General features: G+C 34.9%; 3 protein-coding genes across 6 annotated transcripts; 1 reads left to right on the top strand and 2 right to left on the bottom strand.

Annotated features, from left to right (window-relative positions):
- Window positions 1-1,148: 1,148 nt before the first annotated feature.
- On the top strand, window positions 1,149-2,939 carry LOC104754133 (uncharacterized). Of its 2 annotated transcripts, XM_019237542.2 has the most exons (2): window positions 2,292-2,507; window positions 2,586-2,939. In XM_019237542.2, exons 1-2 carry the CDS (start codon window positions 2,292-2,294, stop codon window positions 2,937-2,939), a joined length of 570 nt encoding a protein of 189 aa, XP_019093087.2. The 2 variants fall into 2 exon arrangements, with proteins under 2 accessions (XP_087345910.1, XP_019093087.2); XM_087489784.1 differs by having other exon boundaries at window positions 1,149-2,939.
- A 269-nt stretch (window positions 2,940-3,208) lies between these two features.
- On the bottom strand, window positions 3,209-7,535 carry LOC104752922 (acid beta-fructofuranosidase 3, vacuolar). Of its 2 annotated transcripts, XM_010475187.3 has the most exons (7): window positions 6,948-7,530; window positions 6,677-6,685; window positions 5,344-5,588; window positions 4,418-5,035; window positions 3,911-4,323; window positions 3,720-3,807; window positions 3,209-3,616 (listed from the first exon to the last, which is right to left on the bottom strand). In XM_010475187.3, exons 1-7 carry the CDS (start codon window positions 7,303-7,305, stop codon window positions 3,416-3,418), a joined length of 1,932 nt encoding a protein of 643 aa, XP_010473489.2. In that variant the 5' UTR covers window positions 7,306-7,530; the 3' UTR covers window positions 3,209-3,415. The 2 variants fall into 2 exon arrangements, with proteins under 2 accessions (XP_010473489.2, XP_087348082.1); XM_087491956.1 differs by lacking the exon at window positions 6,677-6,685 and having other exon boundaries at window positions 6,948-7,535.
- Window positions 7,536-10,349: 2,814 nt separating this feature from the next.
- Window positions 10,350-14,488, bottom strand: LOC104752921 (acid beta-fructofuranosidase 3, vacuolar). Of its 2 annotated transcripts, XM_010475186.3 has the most exons (7): window positions 13,874-14,482; window positions 13,506-13,514; window positions 12,390-12,634; window positions 11,577-12,194; window positions 11,069-11,478; window positions 10,837-10,924; window positions 10,350-10,727 (listed from the first exon to the last, which is right to left on the bottom strand). In XM_010475186.3, the coding sequence occupies exons 1-7, from the start codon at window positions 14,247-14,249 to the stop codon at window positions 10,527-10,529; spliced, it is 1,947 nt and encodes a 648-aa protein (XP_010473488.1). In that variant the 5' UTR covers window positions 14,250-14,482; the 3' UTR covers window positions 10,350-10,526. The 2 variants fall into 2 exon arrangements, with proteins under 2 accessions (XP_010473488.1, XP_087348081.1); XM_087491955.1 differs by lacking the exon at window positions 13,506-13,514 and having other exon boundaries at window positions 13,874-14,488.
- Window positions 14,489-15,709: the final 1,221 nt, after the last annotated feature.

The following is a 15,709-nucleotide window of genomic DNA, read 5'->3' as shown; positions in this document are numbered from 1 at the left end:
TAAGGATTTACAGACCCAGAAGATTCAAGAAGAGGTAGTTTCTTACCTTCATGCTTCTTGAGCCTCTCTAGGATTAATCTATGGTACTGCAAAAACATATGGGAATTGACGTGGCTGATGTTGGCTCCAAATCTTACGATACTTTATGTTGACAGTGCTTATGAAATAGAAGACATAATAAACCGAGAGAAAGCTTCTTCTGTATGTGAAGTATCAGGGTTTGTTCCTTTTCAAAAACTAGAGTTTCTACAGTTGGCTAATCTACGGGAGCTGAAGAACATCTGTTGGAGACCTCTGCCCTTTCCCTGCCTTAGGACAATCATTGTAAGAAACAGCCCAAAACTGAGAAAGCTTCCACTCAATTCGAAAAGCGGCTCAGGTGGTGAGAAGGGACTCATCATAAAGTACAGAAAGAGAGAATGGTTAGAAGGGGTTGAATGGGAGGATGAAGCTACTAAATCCCGTTTCTTACCTTCATGTGTTGAGATCTATAGCTTGTTCAGGTGGGTTTTGACGTTCCAGTTGTTGTTATATACTGTAATATGTGTTTTTGCATTCTTCAGTTTAGATAAGTTTGTATTGTAGATCAGTTCATTGGATTGTTCTTAGTTAGCCGCATAATATGAGTTGTGTAATACTGCTGAAAAAACTATACTAAGATTTAAGAAATAAAAAAACTAATAATCAATTTTAACATTTTTCAATTCAAAATTTTTTTTTTAAAAATAAAAATGTTTTTTTGGGTAATTATTCTACTCTTTTGTTTGAGAACGAGTGTTAATCTAGCATTATTTTTATGTTTCAAAGTAAGTATTGTTTTAGATTCCAATGTAAACTTTAGCATAAATTTTCAACTTTAACCACAAATATATTGAAAAATAGCAAGAATCAATTTAAATTTTAAGGGTATAAATATATTTAAATAAATTTTCTATAAAAAAGTATTATTACTATAATTTATAAACAAAATAAACCAAACCGTACCAGAGTAGTCAGAGTGAACCGGTCGGTTATTAAAATAATATTTGTGCCGTCAACAAGAAAAAAAAAATCGAAAAAGCAGTCACACTTTCCTTATCGAAACTATGAGATTTGCGATTGGATTGACGGCGAAGAGATTTGCTCTGTGGAAAGGTAAGACTGGAACTGCTTCTCCCTCGTTTCTCCTTTGCTGGGTTCGATCTCTTTCTGATTTCAGAGAGAAATTGAGTAGAAGTGATATTAAGTTAGACGATGCTATTGATCTGTTCGGTGAGATGGTACAGTCTCGTCCTTTGCCTTCTACTGTTGATTTCAATAGACTGTTGAGTGCCATTGCAAAGATGAAGAAGTATGATGCTGTCATCTCCTTGGGAGAGAAGATGCAGAAGCTGGGAATTTCACATGATCTCTTTACTTACAGCATTTTCATTAATTGTTTTTGTCGACGCTCTCAAATCTCTCTTGCTTTAGCTCTTCTTGGCAAGATGATGAAACTCGGCTATGAGCCCGATGTTGTCACGCTTTCTTCTCTTGTCAATGGTTTCTGTCACAGTAAGAGAATTTCTGATGTCGTAGCTTTGGTTGATCAGATGGTGGAAATGGGATATCAACCCAATACCGTTACATTTACAACTCTGATTCATGGCCTTTTTCTCCACAACAAAGCTTCCGAAGCTGTGGCTTTAGTTGAACGGATGGCTTTGAAAGGTTGTCAACCGGACCTAGTTACTTACGGTGTAGTAGTAAACGGAATCTGTAAAAGAGGTGACACTGACTTGGCTTTAACTCTGCTCAAGAAGATGATGGAGAATGGGAAAATAGAGGCAAATGTCGTAATCTACAGCACAGTCATTGATAGTCTTTGCAAATACAAACATTTGGATGATGCTCTCAACCTGTTCAACGAAATGGAGAAGAAAGGAGTTAGACCTAATGTTGTTACCTACAACTCCCTCATAAGTTGCCTTTGTAATTACGGAAGATGGCATGATGCCTCTCAACTACTTAGAGATATGATTGACAGGAAAATCAACCCTGATGTAGTCACTTTCAGCGCATTGATCGATGCGTTTGTGAAGGAGGGGAAGCTTACAGAGGCTGGAAAATTGTACAAGGAAATGATTCAAAGGTCTATCGATCCTAATATTTTCATTTCCAATTCATTGATCAATGGGTTTTGTATGCATGATCGTCTAGAGGAGGCTAAGCAGATGATTTCTTTGATGGTTAGCAAAGATTGTCTACCAGACGTAGTGACATACAGTACCCTTATAAAGGGATTTTGCAAGTGTAAAAGGGTACAAGAGGGTATGGAACTCCTCGGCGAGATGTCTCAGAGAGGGTTGGTTGGCAACACAGTCACTTACACAACTCTTATCCAAGGGTTTTTTCAAGTTGGAGAATGTGAAAAGGCCCAAATGGTATTCAAACAGATGAATAATGATGGTGTGCCTCCCAATATCATGACATACAACATTTTGTTAGTTGGACTTTGTAATCATAGGAAGCTAGAGAAAGCATTAGTGGTATTCGATTATATGCAAAAGAGTAAACTGGAACTTGATATTGTCACATTTAATATTATGATTGAAGGGATGTGCAAGGCTGGGAAGGTGGAAGATGGGTGGGATCTATTTTGTACCCTCAGCCTTAAAGGAGTGAAGCCTGATGTTGTAACCTATACTACAATGATCTCAGGATTTTGTAGGAAAGTTTTAAAGGAGGAAGTAGGTGCCTTGTTCAATAAAATGAAAGAAGACGGACCTCTTCCAGATAGCGGTACTTATAATACGCTTATTAGGGCACATCTTAGAGATGGTAACAAAGCAGCATCAGCGGAACTCATCAGAGAAATGAGGAGTTGCGGGTTTGTTGGAGATGCTTCAACTTTTGGCTTGGTCACAGATATGTTGTTTGATGGGAGATTGGACAAAACCTTCTTGGAAATGCTTTCTTAAGACATTCATAAGTTCATCATAAGCCTGTTATGTTTCTTTTCTGGTAATTACTTTCTAATGCCCCAAAACTGAGAAAGCTTCCACTCTAACTCTAAAAGTTGCTCAAGTGGTGAAAAGGAACTCGTTATGAAGATATTGAATGGGAGGACATGGGTACATCTGTTTTAGTCTCTCTTCTATTTTTATGCTGTTTTAATGTAATTTTTTTTTTTGGTTTGTGAACTGCTTCATCTTTTCTTCTCTGTACTCTTATAAGGCAACAATCGAAGGACTAAAAGTAGAAGAAGTGACATTGAGATCGTCTGCAGATGGAATAGAGTTCACTTTTCTTCTCTTCACTCACGTGATGAATCAATCACAAAGATCAAATCAGACCTTTATATTAAAACTACCAAAAGACTAAAAACTAAAAAAAGAAAAAATTCCATTATTATTTGAAAAAAAAAAAAAAATCAGGTGTGTCAGAAGAAGGAACATCAAAGATCGTCTGCGAAGTAAGGATGAAGGAAAGCACTGTTCATTTGCCAGACCGTAAACGACGCCGTAACGGACGCATCAATAGCGTTATTGAACAAGAAGAGTTTTGTAGCTCCATAGATGGCTTTTGTGGGATATGCTCTCGAGGTAATACATGTTCTTCCACCTTGTCCGAATCCTTCTATCATCGAATGATCCACCTAATTAGTTTAAAAAAATTGAAAATTAATAACTACACATCTAAATTAAATTCTTGTTTTATTGTAATGAAAGCTATTCTATGGAAACTAAAAAAAAAATTACCAAGATTCTCATGGTCAATTTCTCTCCTTTTAGGACTGGTACTAAACTCCCATAGATTGATGTCACTACATCGTTTGCCATGGTCGACCTATCAAAAGAGATTTTGATTAGCTGACCACTAACCAATATTCTCTCATAACCCATCATTAGCCAAACTAATATTCAGAATATGCAATTTATGGATTGATTACCTTAAGTTGTCCGTGCAGAAGAATGTCTTGAGTTTTGAATCTTTTCCCTTAGTCACGTAAAAGTAAACCGGAGTGTGTTCCGACAAGTTTTGGTCAGCGAGAACAGAGAATCCGAAAGGTCCTAATGCCCCACGCACGGTGGAGCCTCCATTGGCTTCGCAACTAAAGTCCTCGTCGTAGCCCACCGCGGAGTTGTCTCCAAGGATTATTTCGAGATCATCCTTCTTGATCACGAACTCAGCCTCTATATCTAGCTGAGAGGCAGAGCCCACATCAACCGGGACCACCGTCCCTGGTCCAACCGTCATGTTGAATTTCTTGCTGCTCAGTCTCAGTGATTCAATTTCCTCAACTGGCCATAGGATTAGGTTCTTTCCTGTCTTCGTGTCCAAAACAACAGTTCTTGGAATGGTCTGATCATGGTTTAAGAAGATATAATCAGCCCTAACTTGGGTTATAAGTATTAAAAACCTAACTTACGCAGTACGTTACACCAAGAAAGCATACCTGAACAGAAGCCCAACCCTTCTGTTGATCAGCATCTACAGTGTCAGATTCAATGGTGAAACCCCATAAGACTCTGCGTCCCTTATTTTGATCGTAAAACGTCTTTGATGCATAAAATGTCCCGTAATCGTATCTCAAAGCGGTACTAATTCCGACATCGATAGAAGGGTTATCTGGGATCCATGTAGCGTTTGAATCAAAATACGTTCCAATGGCATAAAGGTCCATTCTAGTATCGTCCATGCTAGCCTTCACGACATGCTTCACGTCTGGTCCCTTGACTGAAGTGTCAAGCCCAATGACTTTAGTCTTCAACACTGGGTAAAAGTCAACGCACTCCCACTCTCCGGTGTTGGGGACATGGTGCAGCAAGGTATCAAGTAGCTCGTAGGTTTTGAAATCTGTAGTGTCGTAAACAAGAGACACTCCAGTTCTATTGATTTTGGAGCCGATGGCGATCCGCCATTTTCCGGATGATGTCTTCCATGCCGTTGTCGGGTCACGGAAGTCCTTTGCGCCAATACCTGGAGGAGGTAACAGAATCGGGTTGCCGGAGAACTTAACCCATTTCAACAAAAGGGGGTCGCTAGGGTCCTCAGGATAAGCAAGGTTTTGAACCTAAAATAATCATATTATTATATTAGTGATTGATTGGTCCGACCAATTTTATATTGAAATGAATTTTTTAGAAAACAATACAAAAGTATTTAGCCATATTATTAAAAAATGAAAATAAATAAAGTAGTGGTTCACTTATGGTATCTTTTTAGTGCGACCAGATACGAATGTGAAAAGAGTACGTAAGTACTATACACTTTGTTAAAGAGTTGTATATTTTTGTAAATTATATATTCACATTTCTAACATCAAATCTTGTAACAAATATCTGGTTAGTAAAAAAACTACTGTTTTGGAAAAATGAATACCTGTACAAAGTCGCCAGTGATACCGGTGTAGAGCATGACAATGGAGCCATCATCAAGGAAAGTGACTGAACCGGTTATAACGCCGTTAACGTCGTACCATTGGTCAGGAACCATGGCTACTGGGAGGTAAAGCCAGTGAATAAGGTCCTTTGACACGGCGTGACCCCAAACAATGTTACCCCATACGGTTCCATATGGGTTGTGTTGGTAGAAGAAATGGTACCATCCCTTATAGAACAGCGGACCTAGCACATGTTTAACATTTCATTTGTTCCGGTTACAATAAAATTTGTGTAAACGTAACATAATAATGACTTTATAGACACCAGGACCAAAATATATTATTTGTTGCCCCGGGAAGTAAAAATATCTATTTAAAGTCTAAATTTTACACATAAGAAAAGGGTATAAAAGCATAGCCATGTATTATTATTATGACTTAAATACTACTATTAATATTTAATAATTAATAATCATTTTTTTGAACAAACTAATACTAATCATCTAAGATGTATGTTTCCCCACTAATTTTAAAATTTGTTAAGTTTCATGCACTTTTATTTTAACAATGAGTACACACAACAGTAATACCAGGCGGCAGGCGTAGCCCCACCATAAAACATATGAATATTCATGCTTTAGGCCGCAAATAAATATAATAATTTTAAGGGCCACAAATTATATAATATACATTTAAAGCCAATTTTGTTGTGAATTTTTTACTTTTACTTTAGATTTCACCTTTCTTCCTATACGTAACATAATTCGTTTTCACAATTTTAATATATATAATTTGTTCTGTTTTTAACGAGTATTGATTTTTACATACTTAACTCTATATAGAATTACGTTATGTATGTTCGATTTTTTGGATCGAATTGAGACCATAAACAAATGGAAACAAATATATACCCAATCTATATAATGAGTCGACGGGATCACAAATAGAGTGTCATACACAAATGGGCAACATGGCAAGCAATGAGTATTTTACAAATGGGTTAAAAACAAAAAGCTTTTTAGGTGTAAATTGATAATTGCCTATTGTGGTCCGCAAAAGACGATTCATGTTGTCATATATCTACCAATAATTTAGCCTGGAGATATATATGATAATAACTAGACGACTTTTCATATAATTAAGTAATTAGTTTCTGATAAAGTTGATGGTGGAAAATTCTACTTCTAGTGTTTAAGATTTTGAATCTTTATTAGTATCAATATCATAGCCTAAGTTTATATGATATTGACTAGATGTTTAGAGTTTGATATTTAGAAAGAAATATAATTTAAAGGAAAAAGATATACGAGAGAGTAGAATGTGGGAGCTTACCATTAGGATCTGTAATCGAAGAAGCCAGAAATTTGCCATTCATAGACGCCAGAGTGAGTAAGGCCAAAACAAAAAAGGAAAGAAGAATTTATCATTGAAAATTTCAAGTCTGATCTGTAATATAACTTAAAATAAATATTTAAAATTATGATATTTAGATTATCGTATATCACTCTTGCTTCACAACTAATTTAAATTTATAGGAACGTAATAAATTATTCATAGCTAATAAAATGGTTTTTTTTTTCTAATTTATTTTTTTTGTTCATACCGTTCATCCAATGTTTCTCAGGCTGGAAATGAAACACCGTGTGTTGCCACGACAACATAGTATCATTCCACGGGAATGTTTCCCTTTTCCGACCAGAAACTCTCCAAAACCGTTCGTTGTCCTTCTCCGATACACCGGCCAAACTAGTACGTGACTCCGTCACTGTTTCATCATTGGAACCTTCGTGTGTGTCGGTGAGAGCAACGTACAAAGCTATCAAGATCAAACTGGAAAAGACGGCGATAAGTACTTTGATGGGTCTTCTCCGGCTGGTCTCGGGGATCGGGTCGGATCTTGATTTGGATAGTGGATCTTGTGGGTAGGTTACGGGCAAGAGGAGAGCTTCGGAGCTAGCCATTTCTGGTTTGTTTTGGTGTCTTTAGTTTAGATGGTTGTAATAGAAAATGGCAAGTCTATATAAGACAATCAAACCAAAATAAATGTACATATAATATTAGTAAAGTGCAAACGTTTAGTGACCGTTCATGGTTGACGCACCCAAATCAACGCATGAATCTCCTACTGATCTCGACCCCTAAGTTATTTTTTTTTCCTTGTATATGTCAGACATGTTTATTTGGCCTTCTCGTGTTGGCTTTACATGTTCATGGTGTTATATTCTCTTAAAAGTCCATTGGTTTGAGATAACTACAAAAAAAAAAAGGGTGTCTGGTTGGGTCGACTATTTCTGAATTTGGTACAGTATGCTGAGTAGATTCTAATTAAAGTCCTTGTGGTTGCTTACTCACAAAAAAAATAGAAACATTCGCGTACGGCATCACATTTTAGGATAAAATTAAGAAGCTATAATTATTGCTAGTGCTTAGTATGGGTATTACCGAATTAGTAAAATTAGAGAGATTAATACAAGTAATAAAGGAAAGTAGTAGTCTAACGAAATCCTAAAATCAAGGAAACTTAAATGCCCACACATAAACTAAAATCAAGGTTATGAATACTTATTTCCTCTTATTGTATCCTCTTTGTTTTTTTCATTAATTTTTCTTATTTTACTTCTTACCAACCTTTTTTTTTAGTTATTCGTCTTTATTGAATTTTATTAATTATTATATATATACTATATATTACATTTTGTATATCAGCATAACTTTATTTTGTTTGTTAACATTTCTACATTATTTTGTTAACATTTATACATTAATTAAAGTCCTTGTGGTTTTGGCTTTCAGAAATTTCTCAAATCCCCCACATTATTTTTTTTTTAATGTAATGTTAAATTATATTCAAATGAAAAAATTACTTTGTTACATAACACTTTGTTTACTGCAACTAATTTGCTTATTTCTCAGTCATAACTCCTAGTTGTCCTGGTGTCTAATCATTTTTTTAATTTAGAAGCATCACTTAGGGCATTATTAATGGAGTAACGGCCCAACAGTTCTCTAAAAGATAAAAAAATTATTTTTTTTACAAATTATTATTGTTTATTTTTTTTTAGTAGTTGTTCCAATGAACTAATAATACCTGTCTTATTTATCATTTGTCATAAGAACCCGTTTCTCAGAGTACTATAGGAAGAAACGGTTCCTCTTTTTTCATCTTCTCTTTTCCTTTTATTATTTTTTTAATGAGAGTATTGGTAAAAAAATCTATCAGTGTAGATGGTCTTAGACTATCCTCATTAGTGATTCTTAGTTATTTCTAAAGATGTTTTTTAGTTAAAGAAATTAATTAAAAATAAAACAAAAAGAAAGAAGGGAAGGAGACGTTTCTAATTTTAGGACAAGGAGAAACGTTTCTTCGATGACAGGTGGCGCAATATTATTGGTTTTAAGGGTAAAATGAGTTTGATGGGGGAATTTTTTTTTACCTTTCTCTTTCATTTGCGAGTTGTTCTCTCTTCGACAACATGTGGCGCAATATTATTGGTTCTACCAATAATCAACAAAATTTTCCTTTTCTCTTAACAAATTTTCTTCTTCCCCTTTTATTATTAAAAATTGCCTTAAAAACAACTAAAGATTAATGTAAGATAATCTTAGTTTCTCAAGCTTCTCTATATGTTCAGAAATAAAACTGTTTTAAGAAAAATACTATTTAAAGTTGTAAAAAGATCTAGAAGAAAATTCCAAATTCCTAGTCATAGTCATAGTCATAAAGTTTTTATATATATTATTATAGATATTTTTTAGTGTGTATATACAGTAGCATCTTTGAATGGACCCATCAACTAAACCCAAAGCTGTCACTTTAGTGTTGTCGGTAAGAGAAATAATTTATCTTCATTACAATTGGGTTAAGCCAAATTGACCATCCCTTGGTTCGAGTATTTTAACGTTTCTTTTTTTTTTTTCTTTTTTTTGTTTATGGTGGTGGTGACAAGGTATAGTGGTTGAGATTTGAGAACATGTGATGGTGAAGGAGAAACTATTATAGAAGAAGTGTTGTTTTTTTTTTTTAATAGGTGTACAAAATAAGGATAGACTAACTATTCTAGAATAACTAGATCTAGTTTATATAGAAAAAATAATTTGTCTTCTTCTTTTTTTTTCTTTGGTTAGTTAGTGAGTTATTAAAAGATTTAGGTTAACTCCTTTCTTAAAAAAGAAAAACAAACTGAAACTTATTCAGTTATTTGCAATATACATGTACGTGGGATTCAAAACCTAGAGACATATCTATAAGCTGTTTTTTTTTTTTTGGTTGCATGTCAACTTCCATTCCATTATTGAAAATCAGAGTTTAAAAAGAATAAACGCAAACAAAACTTTAAAACTTGAGATACTATAGATAATAGAGAAAAACATATCAAAATCTCAAAGACGTTGACACTTATTTATGACGCTACGCCTGTTAAGTTTCATGGGCTTTTAAGACTTGAAGCATGGAAGACTCCTTCGCTTGGTAAGGCCCCTCTCTAGTTACGCTTTTGGCAATAGCTCTTTGTAAAGAAATTTGGTTATAACTTACCGATCGAAGATTGCGTACTTCGAAATCACCCATCACCTGATAAATATTGCGTAGAAATCTTTTTTGATATCTTGGCCAATCTCACTGATTTAAGACTTTCGTCATTGCTGTTACATTTTTCTGACAGAAGTTCCACTCGAGAATATGCATAATATGCAACCCTCTTCCAGACCCCAACATATAGGCTCAATAGTTGGTAGAAACAAATACAACCGAAAAGAACGTAGCAACTTTATTCATTTGCATTGCCGTACACCTAATAAAACGCATCCAAAGGAGATCGAGTTCCAGAGGATAGAAGACGTTCTTTACTTACACAGCAAGAGCACATGACAAAAATGACCCATATAAGTTTTGTGATAAGATTTTGTAAAGGCTTGAGTTTATTCAACTGATCATTATGTCACTTCATACTTCGTATATTTTTATGTCCCAAGACTGTTGAACTAATAATCAATGAACAAACCCGACTTTTTCTAAAAAAAGAGAAAATTATTTCCATTTCTTCACTCACAATAGGATGAATAATCACACAGATCAAATCAGATCCATTATATAATTAACAACAGTCATAAAACTGAAGAAAAAAAGATAGAAAAATGAATCCCCTTATCATTTGTAAATAATCAGGTCCGGTAAGAAGGAACGTCAAAGATCGTCGGCAGAGTAAGGATGAATAAAAGCACCGTTCATTTGCCAGACCTTAAACGACGCAGTAACGGTTGCATCAATAGCGTTATTGAACAAGAAGAGCTTTGTAGCTCCATAGATGGCTTTGGTCGGATATACTCTTGAGGTAATACATGTTTTTCCACCTTGTGCGAATCCTTCTACTATCGAATGATCCACCTAATAATTTTTTTTTTTAAATTAATAACAATACGATTAAATTAGTTTTACTAATATCTGTAATGATATTTTTAATTAGGTTAATGTTTTTAAGGATATGATATATTACCAAGATTCTCATTGTCAATTTCTCTCCTTTTAGGACCGGTACGAAGCTTCCATAAACTGGTTTCACCACATCGTTTGCCATGGTCGACCTATCAAAAGAGATTTTGATTAATTAACCATATATATTTATTTTTAACCCATTGCTTAAGTATTGTGACTAAAGAAAAATGCATTTGACAGAAATTAGAAAGTACTTAATTTGTATAATCAAATAGTCTATTAATTATATATACCTTGAGGTGTCAGTGCAGAAGAAAGTCTTGAGTTTTGAATCTTTTCCCTTAGTCACGTAGAAGTAAACAGGAGTGTGTTCTGACAAGCTTTGGTCAGCGAGAACAGAGAATCCGAAAGGTCCTAAAGCCCCACGCACGGTGGATCCACCACCGTTTTGGCAGCTAAATTCCTCGTCGGCCTCCACGGAATCTTCTCCAAGGATTATTTCGAGATCGTCCTTCTTGATCGTGAACTCCGCCTCTATATCTAGCTGAGCCGCGGAACCCACATCAACGGGAACCACCGTCCCTGGTCCAACCTTCATGTGGAATTTCTTGTTACTTAGTCTCAAAGATTTGATTTCCTCAACTGGCCATTGGACTAAGTTTTTCCCCGTCTTCGTGTCCAAGACAACAGTTCTTGGGATTCCCTGATCATAGGTAAAAATAAATAAATTTAAGTCCTATCTTGGATAACAAGTAACACGAAGCCCTAACTTTCATAGCACGTTTGACGAAGAAAACATACCTGAACAGATGACCAACCCTTCTGTACATCAGCAGCTTCACTGTCAGATTCACCGATCCAACCCCATAAGATTCTCCTTTTCTTATTTTGATCGTAAAACGTCTTTGACGCATAGAATTTCCCGTAATCGTATCTCAAACCAGTACTGATCCCAACATCGATAGAAGGATTATCCGGGACCCATGTACCGTTTGAATCATCATAAGTCCCAATGGCATAATGATCAATTCTAGTGTCGTCCATGCTAGCCTTCACGATATGCTTTACATCAGGTCCTTTAACCGAAGTATCGAGCCCATTGACTTTAGTCTTCGACACCGGGTAAAAATCAACGCACTCCCACATTCCGGTGTTGGGCACTTGGTGCAACAAAGTCTCATGTTTCTCGTAGGTTTTGAAATCGGTGGTGTCATAAACGAGAGATATTCCGGTTCTATTGATTTTGGAGCCGATGGTGATTCGCCATTTTCCAGATGATGTCTTCCAGGCTGTGGTTGGGTCACGGAAGTCCTTTGCACCAATTCCTGGAGGCGGTACGAGAACCGGATTGCCGGAGAACTTGGTCCATTTCAGTAATAGTGGGTCGCTTGGGTCCTCAGGATAAGCAAGGTTTTGAACCTAAATAATAATCATTATTATTATTGATCGATTGGTCACCAAATATATATTGAAGATAATTTAAATGAAAAATTAACCAATCGTGATGTTTTTAAGTGCTACCAGTGGAATTCGAAAACAGTACAACGTTTGTTGAAGAATTATTTATTATTCAATACTTGACTAAACAAACAAAGACTTAAAAAAACTCAGTACCTGTACGAATTTGTCAGTGGAACCGGTGTAGAGCATGACAATGGAGCCATCATCTAGAAAAGTGGCTGAACCGGTCCAGACACCGTTTGCGTCGTACCATTGGTCAGGAACCAAGGCTAAAGGGAGATAAAGCCAATGGATAAGGTCCTTTGACACGGCGTGACCCCAAACTATGTCACCCCACACAGCTGCATTCGGGTTGTATTGATAGAAGAAATGGTACCATCCCTTATAGAACAATGGACCTGGACACGTTTAACATTTCATTTGTTCAGGTTAAAATAAATGATACTAACATACGTTATAAAGCACAAATATCTTTCACCATTTTTTTTTTTTAAATTACCGATGAAGTATAGCATTCAAAAGTATAATTATGACTAATGTAATCATTTTTTTACCGCCTAACTTTGAATCGAAATTATCGTAAAATTTATGTATCCGCCATTTTTTTTTTAAATGCTGAAATATGTTTTAACGCAATAGAGAAACACGTTTTACTAAAACACAGTTACACAGCCATAAGGTACGACGTTTCGTAACTTCAATAAGCTGCGACTACTGTATATTTGTGGCTTTTGTGAGGACAAAAAAGAAAATTATGACGTTTCAGTTGCAATTGGGTTAAATATTGGAACGAGTCAATTGGGATCACAAACTAGTCTGTCAAAAACACAATAATTAATGGTCAGCAATGATTTCTACAATATGCACATGACTCACGTGGTGTATGCAAAACAGGCAAAAACAAAGTAAACTAATTGGCTTTAATGACTCTCATCTGTTCAGATTTTGTCTTTGTACTTTTCATTAAAAAAAACTTTTAGGTGTAAATTAATGATTTTCATTTGCAACATTTCCTTTTTCCATTTTATCCAAAGACATGTATGATTTGTGGTCCGTAAAGGACGTGCCGTGTTGTCATATATCTACCAATAACCTTTTATGGGTTTCAGATATATGATATATCTATCAAGTTGTGTAGCCAATCATCCTTTTTATAATATGTTTTCCATATTTTAAATAAAACAAGGTCAAAAAAAAAAAAAAAAAAGGAAAACTTTAGATTTTAGAAACACCAAAATAGAAAACTTCAGTGTAGGATCTAGAGCTTACCGTTAGGATCTGAAGACGAAGAATCCCGAAATAAATTTGTCAGCCATTGGATAGGAAAAAACAAACAAATAAAAAACATAAGAACATTAGAAATGTTATATGATCTATATATTCTGAAAATTTTGATGAAATTTTTAAATTTAAAGTACGTTATCCCTATTGAGTATTTACTTAAAATCTTGTTCCTTAAGTCATGGTCTCATAAATGGTTATGAAACTTAAATCTATAGAAAAGCGAAAAATAAACATTAATTCTTTGGTAAAGATGAGACACTTTTTTTTAGCTATTTTAACTATATAAAATTGTGATTAGTTAATCAATTATTCGTAGCTGATAAAATAGTCTTACGGAAAGAAATGGTGCATACCGTTCATCCAATTTTTCTCAGGCTGGAAATGAAACGCCGTACGTTGCCACGACAACATAGTATTGTTCCACGGGAACGCTTCAGTTTTACCATCATCCGATAATCTCCAAACCCCATCGTTGCTCTTCTCCGACACGCCAGCCAAACGAGCACGTGACTCCGTGTATGTTTCATCCTTGGCGCCGTTTTGTGCGGTGGATCCGTCGTGCGTGACGATGAGAGTTACGTACAAAGCGATCAAGAGCAAACCGGAACAGACAGCTAGATGGACTTTGATGGGTCTTTTCCGACGAGTCTCCGGGATCTGGTCGGATCTTGATTCGGATAATGGATCTTGTCGGGACGTGACGGGTAAAAGAGCTTCCGTGCTCGCCATTTTTCTTGTTTGTTTTTGCTTTTATTTAGATTTGATGGTTGTAAAAGAAAATGGCTAGTCCAATATTTATAAATCGAAAAATCAACCAAAACAAATCTCAAAATAAATATATAAAAAAATATTACTATATGAGAAGTTGAGAACTAGGAAGTATATATATAAAAAAAAAAAAAAAGACAGAGAGAGGGAGAGATCTGGATTGGGTTGGCAAATTATAGAGATGTGATATTTAATTTGTAGTATTACCAATAAGGTTCAAGTTTACACACGACAAGTCAATACTTTTTTTTTAATATAATAATTATTATTCATTACCTTAAGCTAAGTAGATTTAACTTAAGGTCAATATAATGGACCAATTTATGTTAGTATTATCTTTCCTTGTTGCATACATGCTAATATGTGGATTTTATAGAAACACTATATTTTTTACATTTTCTCCCAACATCTAATTAATCTACAAAGATAAAAGTTCTCCTAAATGTTGTCTTTGATGTATTATTTTATCCCATCCTTCATGCTAGTTTTTTAGAAATTAATGTTTTGCCTACCATTAGTGGAGGAGGGGAAATATAATCACAGTTGAATAATTTAATAAAGTAGTTGTGAAGAACTGTTACCCCATATTTTAGTTCTGATTGCCCACATGTATAAAACCCACGTTTTAATCAGTATCTATGATATATGGGCCAACCCAAATTTATGTGTATTTAATTTGTACCATTTCCCTACTTTCCGAAAATAAGTAGCAGTCGTTTTCAAATAAACATAAAAATTAAAATTCTCGTTGAACTGTTTTGTTCATACCAAGCCCGCAGAAGACACGTCGCACCTCCAACTTTTAAGGATGGGTAAAATTTTAAAGAGGTTTTTCAATTCGATTGATATAGTTCTTACTGATATGCGGATAACGTACGGTTGAATGGTTGATGTTGATTTTTTTTTACTCAAAGAAATTTATATTGATTCAAACAGAATTAATACAAAGAGATTCAACTAGCCAAATTGGTTTTGATACAGACTCAACATAACAATCCACATTTTGACAACCCAGTTTTGCTAGAGAATGAGCAGCTACATTACGTTTCCTATTTGTGAAAATACAAGAAACATGTTGGAGTTTTGAAAGCCATAGCTGTGTATATCTCGGCGAAGGTTTGTGAGTGAAGCATTATGAATACGTCCATTTACTAAGTTAATCAGGTTCTCACAATCTCCTTCGAAGACCATTGTGCTATATCTCGAATGGTTGATGTTGACTGAAAATTATTTTTTGTACGATTATTTTTTTTCAAATGGTGGATCATCATTTTTAAAACTAATTCATATATAAAGACTTAACTATAAGGTATAACCCAATGGCGACAAAAAAAAAAAACTTTCAATAATTGTAACTTTAAAATTTCAAAGATAATAATAAGTGATGCAAATAAATGTAAATATATTAAACACGTCTGAAA

Source organism: Camelina sativa, chromosome 16 (genome assembly GCF_030686135.1).
Source record: "Camelina sativa cultivar CO46 ecotype springtype chromosome 16, ASM3068613v1".
Taxonomy (NCBI): Eukaryota; Viridiplantae; Streptophyta; class Magnoliopsida; order Brassicales; family Brassicaceae; genus Camelina; species Camelina sativa.
This window is presented reverse-complemented; position numbering and strand designations above follow the sequence as displayed.

Coding starts and splice junctions, on each gene's coding strand:
- LOC104752921 (XM_010475186.3), bottom strand. CDS start 14,249: ATGGCGAGCACGGAAGCTCTTTTACCCGTCACGTCCCGACAAGATCCA. Junction 11,479..11,576: donor AGGGTTGGTCATCTGTTCAG/GTATGTTTTCTT, acceptor ACCTATGATCAG/GGAATCCCAAGAACTGTTGT. Junction 10,728..10,836: donor AATTGACAATGAGAATCTTG/GTAATATATCAT, acceptor AAAAATTATTAG/GTGGATCATTCGATAGTAGA.
- LOC104754133 (XM_087489784.1), top strand. CDS start 1,257: ATGGTACAGTCTCGTCCTTTGCCTTCTACTGTTGATTTCAATAGACTG.
- LOC104752922 (XM_010475187.3), bottom strand. CDS start 7,305: ATGGCTAGCTCCGAAGCTCTCCTCTTGCCCGTAACCTACCCACAAGAT. Junction 4,324..4,417: donor AGGGTTGGGCTTCTGTTCAG/GTATGCTTTCTT, acceptor AACCATGATCAG/ACCATTCCAAGAACTGTTGT. Junction 3,808..3,910: donor TTCTGCACGGACAACTTAAG/GTAATCAATCCA, acceptor CTCTTTTGATAG/GTCGACCATGGCAAACGATG.